Raw genomic sequence first — 11563 nt, forward strand, 5'->3', positions numbered from 1 at the left:
GAAATGAGCACATTCACAGAGTATCAAGGACAATGAGCTGCTAATGTGCCTGTGCTGCCCTTGCTCCCCAGAAAGTAAGACAACTACACTTTCCACTGTTATCATTCAAGCATCCTTCAGCACCTCCAAATCTACTCACACATCAACAGAGCTGTGACAGACTGTGCCAAGTGCTCTGGTCAGCCACTCACTTAATACTGTTTTTTCACTTCTGTTTGCCTCTATCAAAAGTATTATGGAACAGTACAAGTACTATTCCCAGAGCACAAAGGAGTTAAAAGAACAGTGAATACATCCTCTGCATTTTGGAATGCAATTGAGGAGGAAGGTGGCAATACAACGCCAAAGGGTATAGGGAATCCAAAGTTTTAACCATCCTTATCCCCCACAGCACTGTGCTGTGTGGCACTTCTTACAACTGTGATAAACAGTTCTAAAGCAATAGCAGACAAGGGGAAAAGCTGTCACTGAATGCCAGCCCTGGAGGAAAAAATCCTGGGGAAAAAATGTACAGACCCCAGAGGGCATGAAGAAGATAGGGTCACCATCCTTTTTGGATGGTCTTGACCGAGGAGGGTCATGAATAGAAAAATGAACTTGAGGTATAGAATTGCTGTGCACCTCAGTGTTAGAGAGGGTTTTAGACAGGAGGGAAGACATCATGGTCTAACTACCTGCAGCTGTTTCAAGAGACCCAGAAAGGTCACTGCAGTCCTCAAAGATTGAAAATAATTCAGCAATCTTACTTCCACCCAAGGAGCCATGACCCTCCAGAAACAAGTCAATATTTGTCAAGAAGTCACCTTTGGTCTACTTTCTTCAAGACACCTTACCAAGCCTTGGTCAGCTGACCAAAGAATTTTACCTTAATAAGGGACTGGGCACATTCCTTATTGCTACAAGGAGCCACAAAATAAAGTCTATTTAAAACTAAGGCAAAAATAATTTCTCCAAAGTAGACAGTCTCTTTTTTTTTTTATTTTTCAGATGTCAGAAGTCACATTTTTGTTTGTCTGACCTGGGTTTATGGAAAAATGTCTGTCAGATGACTGGATGCTGTAGAAAAGTCTGCTGGGAGAATCTTCATCATCAGGATCTTCAGCTGTTACATTGGCAACAATGGTGCCCGGGCTTTGCTCCTCTGGAATTCTGTAGATTCTTTGTTTCCTACAAGATAAAATTCAGCAAAGCATGCATCTTGTTTGTAAGGGCAGCTGATTACAGACATAGCTGAGAAGCCAACTGTAGCAGCAGAGCCATAGCCTTGCTGGGCTCAGTGATGGCTATTTGCACGTCTGGATAAAAATCCCAGTCATTGGTTCTGCCAGCTGGACATGTAGCAGTAGCTGAACTGGCACATGTTCATAAAGCATGACACAGCCACACAAGTAAGAGCTCTTCCTCTGCAAGTTTTCCACAGTAAAAACAACTTAACTTTCACAGAACCATGGAAGTTGAAGAGGGGGTGGTTAAATCAAGCCATCCATCTCTGTACAGAGCCACCAGGTCATAAAGACATTTGCTTTAATTCCTTCATTTTGTGAGAGAAAACCAAAAATTACAATAAGTAATGTAGTTAATCATCTTTTGGGATGAATGCTGGAGCACTCTTGGGGGCAACAGTATTACAGAAAAACTGAATTATTGCTGCAGTAGGCAAAGGCAGGAAGGAGCGCTCTTCTGGATGCCTAACAGAAAAACATCCCTCAAACTCCAGCAGTATCTGTCTATCTGATGCATTTTACATTGGGAAAATGGTTCTCTACTGCTGCTGTTTGGTGTGCCAGTACTCCCAAATTTTCCAATAATTGTGTTTTATAGGTCACAATAAATTGCATTGTGCAAGCAATTGTGCAGGATTGCTTACAGTGGTTGCGGTTTGATGTTCACATGGGTACTCAGGTGGACAATTTCAGAACTTGAACCACATGTAAAAATAGGCATAGGCCAGGACACAAAAATGGTGCAAGGAATTTCAGAAGACTGATTCCTATTACTCACACATGGACACACACATGTCTCCTGATTCTGGAACTCAAAGGGAGTTGAAGGTCCTCAAGAGTTAAAAAAAAACATTTGAAGTGTGTTCCAAGACTAAATACTTTTTGCAGTTTTAAAACATTCTAAGCTACCACTTAGGTAATTGACTAGTCTGTAGTTTCTAGTACAGGAAAACACGAGTTATTTGTTGTTCTCTGAAGACACACTTCATGGGGCACTTAGCAATTGGAGCAGAGAATTGCAGAGACAGAACAGAAGATCCCATGCCTCAAGAGCTCCACTTGCAATTTTAAAATGGTTATGAAGACACACTATCTTCAACTGTTCTGTCAGTTCATATGAAAAGAGTCAAGTATACAGGCGAGAAATCACATAGGGTTTTCCCAGTAAAAACACCTAACTTACAGACAGAAGAAAGCAAGGAGTTTTTGAAGCCTGTTGTGTCAGTTATTCACAAAGTTTTGATCTCATCCTTGGCACTGAAGCCCTCCCTTCCTTGTTCTCCTGTTGCTTCCAGAGTCATGCAGAAAGAAACCGATCCCACTCACTCCCACCCCTCTAACTGTATTCAGCCCAAAGTAGGAAATTCCCTAGGACCACTGGAACCCCAACTCTAACCTCTCTGTGAACAGCAAACTCATCACAGTTCCACCCTCATAGTCCTACCAACCCTTCTGCAACATGGTCATTATGCCATCCCCACTAGATATTTTGGGAAGAAGTGGGATATTACTGAGCACACCCCCATAGCACAAAGAAACAGCTGGGGAGGAGTTGGGGTCACTTCCTACACAGCAGTGTCTGGGATGTGTCCTGTTGTCATCTGTCTGCCACCTGCCAGTGGCTTTTTACAGGATGGTTCAAGCAGACCTTTTAGTCACTGCAATATAACTGCAAAGGCAGTATATGTTTGTTTTCTTCTCCTTTGTTTTCCTGACTCCACAAGTTTTCCATTGATTTTAAAAGGAACAGTTTCAAAAGCCTGAATGCCAACATAGTGTTGTGAACACCAAAACCAGATGTGCTTGCATATACTATGGGAACAATTAAAAAGACCCTTTGAAACTCGGTTCTTGACATCTATGATTGGGGTAAAATAAAGGAGGTTTGTTAACTCCTCAAGTTTCCCCAGCTCTTACTCCAGAACTAATTATTAGTGTCAGGAAGTACTTAGCCCCAGCATGCAGCTCACATTATAGCAGGGGACAGGCCACATATGTGCATATTAAGGATAGATCATGAAATACAATTTAATCTAAAATTCTTTACAAACTGAGCTGCTCTTTTTGATCAGTAGTGTCAATCTAAAAAAGGACAAGATTCAAACAAATACTAGACTCTATTTGTGCCATATGAGTCTTAGAACTTAGGTGTTACAGATTCTCAAGCCACTGCAGCTTTCAACTAATTCAAACAAATAGATATTTAAAAGAGCTCTTTTAGCATTCCAGACACAAGAACAAATACACAGAAATGGCAAAATAGGAGGCAACAATCATCTAGAACACAATGTGCAGACATTGGCACTGGGAACAGGATTCCTTCTCCTTGCAGAAGTACAGTAACATGGAATCAGCTACTAGAGTTCTTGTTATTGCAGACATGAGGTTCAAGTATTAAGTAGGTAGCAAAAACAACATCAACAACAATTTATGCCTATTTCTAACATTTAATTATTTTGTTTCTTCAGGTTCTTCACCCCTTTATCCATCAAGGTCCAGATCATTGGCCTCAGCCCAGGAGCCACCCACTGCTCTCGGTCAAGACAACACCCAGAAGATTGTTCCAAACAAGTGGCTGGAACCTCCTGGCATGGCCCCAGGTGCTATCCTGTCCTCACTTTTGCAGAGATGGCATCATAAATATTCTCAGCAGGGAACTTGCAGAGTCTCACAATCAGGAGACACGATGGCATTGCCTTGAATCCCATCAGTGTCTCATACAGTGACAAAGATAAATCAACAACAGAGTCAGATCAACTGTGATAATTTATCAGGCTCCTGCTTCAGAAACAACTGTCCATTGTGTTTTCCAGAGCAATACAGCTTGCTTGTAGCACATGCATATTTTTCCACATTTTCAATATATCCTGTCTCCATTAGCCTTCAAAAGCTATTTCTGACTTGTGTGTTATGACACAATTTCCTGCTTATGACATAGTAAGAGACAACAAAGTTTCAAAGATCACCTATTATTTACAAGTGTGTCTGGGAAGAGGAAGACTGATCAAAAGGGAGACCTTCTTATGTCTAGACATTTCTGCATGAATAAACACAATTATGATGAAATGCACACCTACATAAGGAGAAAACTCTATATGATTGTATTCACACCGGGTGAAATTAATCTCCTTGTCTGAGCTTGTCCACAGATCTTTGCATAGCTTTAACCTCTGTAAATGCTAACAAGTAAAACAAGTTTGTTTGTCTGTTCTTAGTCTGAAGGCAGCGCCTAGAAAACTTTAAACTATTAAGAACATAAATAAGAATAAATTAGGAACGTTAGGATAAAGCTTTCCAGTATAAGAATAGGAATCATAGCAAAATTAAAATGCTTTTTTCAGTAGTATTTTGTTGTCATAGTTATTTGCCCTTATGTTAAACCCTCCGACTGGTGCCAAAGCAGTAAACCTGAGAAAACACCTACATTTTGAATGCAATGGAAAAATTTTACTCACGTGGTAAAGTAAGGTCTTTCATCATCGATGTTAATTATATTTATATTCACTGTTTTGGTTGAGTTGAGTCCTTCTGGATCTGTCACTGTTATGTTTAAAAAGTAACTGTTAGATAAGAAAAACAGAACAGGAATTATTCTGTGTATGTCAGAAAACATTTCCCTGAATACTATAAACTATGGGAATAAAATACATTCTCACCAGTGTGGATCTTTCTCATAATCAAATTCTTTTGTGGAAAAAATGTGTCCACTTCTCCTGATTGAGAATGGCACTGTTGCAGGGAGCAGTGAATACTGAAATGAAGAGAACAAAAATTCAGTCTTTTTGTCTTTAAACATACCTCCATTCATTCATTCCTTGCCTTGTAGAAAAGGGAAAGTTATTTGCACCATGCAAATAACCTGCAAAAGCCACTGAGCAGATCTGTCCAAGGATGTAACAGCATTTATTTATTTGCAGCTTCTTATGCCTCAGATATGTCAGGTTAGAGGGCATATGGAACTCACTGCCATTGCTTTGGAACACAAAGCAGAGCTAAACTCCCACAGTGCTGCTTCCCTCCTCACCAGCTCAGTTTGACTGGGCAAAGACTCAGGACAGACTTCAAGCTAATTGCTTTCTTTAAACATTGAAGTAGCATCTTTGGGTTCAGTTCTTGAATGTACTGTACTTTATAAAGCCAAACTAAATAAAGCAAAGATACAACATAATTCTTAGTTAAGTGCAGTTACTTTTCCCCAGCTACCAACTTAACATTTTCCACAAGTTTTTCTGAATACCAACAGTATTTTCAGTTCAGCCAACACATTTTCATTACTGAAGGTCACAGTTTGTCCTGAGATTGTCAAAAACTTGATATTAATTTGCCTTGTAAGTGATTTCCTTATGGTCTCATTTAAAAGAATTTACATTGTGATACAGAAATTAAAAATTTTATTTATTTTTAGTCGCTGTCATCTATATGAAACATTTTGTGAGCTATTTTTTTAATTTTAAATTCACAATTTTTACTGTCTCTCTGATTAACTATATCAAATTCTGCCTTCAATATCCCTTAATTTTGGAAGGCTGAGAACTTAAAATATAATTTTTGTCCAAACATTAAGGCTGTTTTTTCTTAGTTTAATATTGAGAATGCTTATTTTTTTCTAGATCAAACCTTTCCTGTGTTTCTGATATGGAAGGAAGTTGTTGAAAGATGATGGTAATTCACATTTCAGACACAGCAGACTACATAAACTCTGGAGTTTTTTGTTTAGTACAACTTACTTGGAGTTTTGCATTTTCAGGATCAGCTGCATCAACTTGGAAAATGCGTTCTGGAGGTGTCCCTTCCAACACGTAGATGGTCACAGCTGCACGGACATAAGAGTACTCTGTTATCTGGGTAAAAATAAAGGACACAGCAGCAAAGAGACTGATGCACTGAAGCTGTCAGGATGTATTACTACCTGCTACATCTTCTCACTTCACAAGTGTAATTCCAAAATCATCATAAAGATCACAAATACTCAAAAGACAAAAAGAAACCAATTACATATCTGTAAACAGGCAACAACCACTGCAATATGAATTGTCCATTCAGGGGAAGGACTGATCTTTCCTTATGGCCGATCTTGAGCTATTCACAGATTATGGGGAAAATTATGCATTTGGGCTACATTTGTGGGGTTTTTACTATGCAGGTGGGAAGAACACAATCCTGTGCTAGGTCCTCATCATCATACCCCTCCTGTCCTGTGCCCTGCCAGGAGACCTCAGAGCCTTTCATCTTAATTTCTGCTTTTCCTTTACACCTGTGAGGCAGATAAGTAGCTGATGGTCTGCACAGACTTAAATGTTTGCTTTACTGAGGCTGGTAATTCAGTGCAAGGTATGTTTCTCTCCATGCCAGGGATTCTCACAGCTGGTCTATCCCATACTGGACTACTGGCAACAGCCTTATCTCTCCTTGGGCAGAGCAATTAACAGGACAACAGATCTTTAGATCACATTATTTGCTTTATGCCCTTTTGTGTATGCTGAATCTGCTCTTTCTGGACTATTAATTTCCACTGTGACCCCTACTGACTGCTGCTCCTCATCAGAGCAGTAGGAATCCCAGAGCAGCATAATGAGTTGTTCCCAGAGGACAACAATATGAATACAAAGTTTAATGAGAGGGAGATGCTTTTTCATAAACAGCAAATGCACAATTAGTGTCTAATTGTGGCTGGTACTGTTAACTAAAGCCACGCAGTTAGACAGATCAGACATCTGTGCTCACCAATTTATGGCAGCTCTAGCTGAGAGTTAAGCTGATGCCTTTATTTGTAACAAGTTCCCACATAGTGTGTTTCATGCTGTGTTGATCCCTTGAAGCGTCAGATTTAATTATTATTAGATTCCAGTGGCACCCATGATATGCAAGACACCAGCTATACCAAGAAGATGACACAGCCTCTTCCCTGGGGAAGCTAATTTGCTTTACAAACTAAGTATTGTATGGAATCAGCAATGCCAATGTTCTCAGGAGGCATCAGTGAGGAAGGCTGAATGTGAGCAGGCTGCTCTGAACCCGTCCCCTTGCAAAAGTCAGGCTGCAGCCAAGCTTCACTGTCCCAGCGTGGTCAGTCCAAACCTGAGGGGTTAGCAGCCAGCTCTGAATACCTGCCACAAAGGGATCACAGTTTAGTATTTTCACATGTTTTAAAACTGAGTATTGAAGTATGCTTGGCCATACAGTGCTGCTATGACAGCAAGTTGTCAAACAGGCTCTCAGTACTTTATGGAATGAACTGAATTGTTCTGTCTGCATGTGAGCACATAATAAATCACTATATTCTGATGTATCTGTTACCATTTTTGTAGGTCTTCTTCATTAGTAAATAAGCAAGATAAGATCTCTTAGAGAGTAGGACACTTATTTCCCATCCTTTCTGCTGGAGTCTGAGATACAGAGTGTGTGCCCTTGTTTCTAACACTTAGTTCTAGGATTCAAAGAAACACTGAATTTTGTATAATATGAAATTCATGAGCATGTTTTCATGGTGATACATGAAAACAAATGTTAAAGTTAGATAGGAAAAGTGTAAGTATGTAGATTAGAAAGTTTCTTAAATAACTAGGTGAAAAAGTAGTTTAGAGAACAGGAGACAAGATGGAGGATTTAGGGTGTTGTCTCTTGTCCTTCTTTCTTCTTCATGTTCTTTTCCTAGGGGTTTTTGGGTAGTAGTAAGTGACTGGATAAAAAATACTGTAGTGCAGCACACAGGTGTTAGGTCATTGGGTCACTAAGAAAAATAATTTAGTTGGCATCTGTTAATTGGGTAAATGGACATATAAAAGACCTTGAAGAGGATATTTGTTAGCCATTTTACCCCTTTTCTATCATAATGCACATAGCTCCTTGTACCTTGTAGTGCTGATAAGAAAAGAATAAAATGCTGAGACCGAACAAGAGAAAATAGCCTCCCTCTCATCAATCTTCAGTTCAAAGGGAGAAAGAACCTAATCCAAAAGTCCGTAACGAGACACCTTTCTATTGATGGCAGTGTCAGGTACAGCACAACGTGCAAAGCCTGCACTGGCCACAGCTGCAGTCCAGTCTCTCCAGCCTCATTCCTAAGGCTACTGCACATTCCTCCCCTTTGCATCTTTGCCCCTGGTCTAAAAGTAAACTTGGTTAACATCAATTGCCCCATGTAGGGGCCTCCTTCAATTTGTATCACTATAGATCACAATCTCTGAGGTCTCACTCTTAAGACTGATTTTCAACTTAATTTCTCGTGTGAAGGTGCAGATGCCATATGCAGATATAAAACATCTGCAAAGCCAGATTTTTATTGTTTTCCCACAGAAATTCTTGCACATACAATATGCTCTTGTTGAAATTTATCTTGCTTGTCAGTCCAGTTCTCAACAAACTACAGAAATATGGACCCATAATCAATAGTTATAAACCCAGCAAACTTTAATTTTCTAATCAAAAAGAACATATGTATTTATTGGTATTTTTTTTCCTTTAATTCTTCAGCTGCTTCAAAATGGGTAAACAATTTTTTAACAAAACTTCAAGAAAAATGAAAGGGCATTTCCAGAGATGAAGCATACCAACTCTTTGTGTAAAACAACACTGATAAAAACAGTGTCCTATTCTTCCCTTGTTTTCCTGAAGCAAAATACTTAGACTACTTTAGACTTTACTTTAGACAACTTTAATTACAGGCAGTGTATGAGCTCAATTTTTTTTAAGCTGATGTAATCTTTTCAAGTATTGTTCTTTTCAAATTCTACCATTATCTTACTTTGAATTGCCAAATTTCCTCGAAATACAGGATGTTCATTTTTATCTGTTACGTGAATAGTCAATGTGTTAAGGTCAGTTCTTCCAGTTACATCTTCAACAAAAATCTGCAAATCAAAGCTCTTTGGCATTGTTTCATAATCTAGGACAGGGTTTCCAGTGGTAATAACCTGAAAATAAAAGATTATTATTAGCACATAATGCAAGAGATGAAACTTAGAGTCCAAATGAGTGAACACAAATCAAGAGACACTTTCAATCTGTAAAGAGTGAGTGTTCTAGATAATCTTTTACTTGTTGGCACATTTTGCATCAGTGGCGAAAATGTGACAGAAACAGAGTAAAGAGATCAAAATGTTGTCTGGCTTCATGGACTAACTCAAAGAGCTTTTCTGTGAGGAGCAGTTTGAGGAGGAGATAGCCTGGAAGGAGCTGCCTTGCCTCACAGACAATGCTTTATCTTCAAATTCAGGCCTACAGGTATGTCTCTGTGCCAAGTGTTTTCCTTCCTACACCATGCTCCAGGAGTGCTCAAGGTGTGATGGACTGAGAATTCAGAGGAAGCCTTGCAAGACACAAGGGCAGCTTCACTTTTTCTGTGAATTAGGAACATGAGGAGGAAGATCTTTTACTTGAAATAAAGAGTGTGAAGGCAGAAGACCATATAGTCTAGAAGTTACTAGAACCTTCCTTGTGTAGCCTGTATCTGGGAGAAGACTTGCAGGAAAACCACAAAAGGGAGCTTCATGGGTACATTGTCTGAGAGAGGCACCAGAATTGTTTGGGGAAAATGCCAAACTAATTGAAAAAATATCCTAGGCCTTGAGTTCTGCAAGATTGATAAGGCAAACATTTGCTTTATTTTGTTTAGGGGATTTTATTTCGAAGGCTTTCAGCTCTACATATTGCTTCTTAACACAAAATATGTACTAGCATGAGATTGACACCCTATGAAAAAATGTAAAATGCAATCATTCTGGATTTAGGATGAGTCCAGAGCAACAGGAGGTTACTGAAAGTTGTGTGCCTCAATCTTCACTGCTGAAACCAATAATAAAACAAGATCTTTCCTTTCTTGGACAAGAAATGAAAAGGTGACCATTAAGTTTTTTTACGTGGCTAAAAATGTGTGAAACTTGAACCCAGTAGCAGGGTGCTGTGGAACTGGAGAAGTAGAAGAGCTGGGATTCATGAGTGTGTATGACAAGTAGCATGTCAGTATATTCACAATACTGCAGAATAGAGGAGACTGAAGAGCATGCAGAAGGAGAACAAAGAGATAAATCCTTGGGTTTAGATGAGATGCTGTGGGCCAGAGGACAAACACAAAAGCACAGCACAGTTAGAAGACAGAAGTCAAAAGAGAGACAATTAACAAAGAGTTGGAGGAGAGTGAACAGAAGCACAAATGTTTTGTCCTGACAGCTTCTGTGCTGTCAGGAACCTCATGGATCTTTCTGTTAAAATACTGCAGGAGAAAATAACTGTGTCCTGGATGCTCTCCTTTCCTCCTATACTGTACAGATATGAGTTTCCCATAAAAGTGATGCTAACACCGAAGAAACATTGTAAAAAGCTTGTCACAACCATGGAAAGCTTGATGTTCAAAATTAATGTTTGATGGAGATCTAAATACTGTAAACACATACAATGAATTCAACATTTTAAACTGTCCAGTTCTAAGAAGAAGTTATGTGTTCTGGAGATTATCCCTCCAGTTCACAGCCAAATATTTTCATTGGTGCTGTAACTACAGCTGGACTAAATGTGTCTAAATGCACATCTTCCACCCTCCTTTATGCAGGCCTTGGAAGTGAAGATGTGAATCTAAATGATCTTTCTAGGTTTCTTTTGAAATTTTTTGGGAACAGCATGCAACTGGCATAGGCTGTGAGCAGCTATTCTCCTTTCCTTCAGGTAGGAGCAAAGCTTACTGATAAAAGCAGGACTGCACACACTTGAGCAGCTGCAGGCTTCATAAAGGGGATCTAGAGTCACCCCTGAACTGTCTATCACTCATTCCACATGAGAAATTCACTGCTCCCTGCTCCACCACCAATATATTCAGAGAGCTCCACTAAGAGCACCCAGGTAGTTTCAGGCAAAAACAGGTTTTCATGCATTCCACACATCTTCTGCTCTTGAGAACCTTCAAACAGGAGTAAGGTGAGGAGGAATGGGCAGGACTGAGATCTCAGAAACTCTTACTTTCTCAGAAGTCTCAAAATATATCAAGAAACATGATATTGTTTTCTGCTGCTGCAACAGGACTAAATGTGCTTCATAAATACTGAAGAGCCTGTCCTAGCAGGTACTTAGCTAATCTCATAATTCATTCATTAAATTAGTTCCTTTTCTATATCTTAGCAAAGATTTAATGACAGTAGATAGAGCTGAGGTGTCTGGTTTTGGATCACATCTCTTTTATGAAAAATTGTACAGATCTGCTACAACATAGCATAAGTAATTAAAAGTAGCAATCCTCAACAAATAAATTAACTAAGAACATCCAAGTATTTATCCTTGCTTTGAGCTGCAATTAGCACTCATCAGCTAATTTGCAGAATTTGTATGTAGCTTTCTTTATGTTTTTTTCA

General features: G+C 39.3%; 1 protein-coding gene across 1 annotated transcript in view; it reads right to left on the bottom strand.

Annotated features, from left to right (window-relative positions):
* Nucleotides 1-11563, bottom strand: part of CDHR3 (cadherin related family member 3) — a 57220-nt gene that overhangs the window by 17180 nt on the left and 28477 nt on the right. The window contains exons 4-8 of the mRNA XM_005526075.2: nt 8957-9136; nt 5951-6064; nt 4880-4974; nt 4679-4783; nt 1019-1167 (exon numbers count right to left, since the gene is read on the bottom strand). Of these exons, the coding sequence (XP_005526132.2) occupies nt 1019-1167; nt 4679-4783; nt 4880-4974; nt 5951-6064; nt 8957-9136 (643 nt within the window). The remainder of the gene's footprint in view (nt 1-1018; nt 1168-4678; nt 4784-4879; nt 4975-5950; nt 6065-8956; nt 9137-11563) is intronic.

The sequence above is a fragment of the Pseudopodoces humilis genome, chromosome 5 (assembly GCF_049639895.1).
Source record: "Pseudopodoces humilis isolate 2021_Gansu_Grassland_sample_001 chromosome 5, ASM4963989v1, whole genome shotgun sequence".
Lineage (NCBI taxonomy): Eukaryota > Metazoa > Chordata > Aves > Passeriformes > Paridae > Pseudopodoces > Pseudopodoces humilis.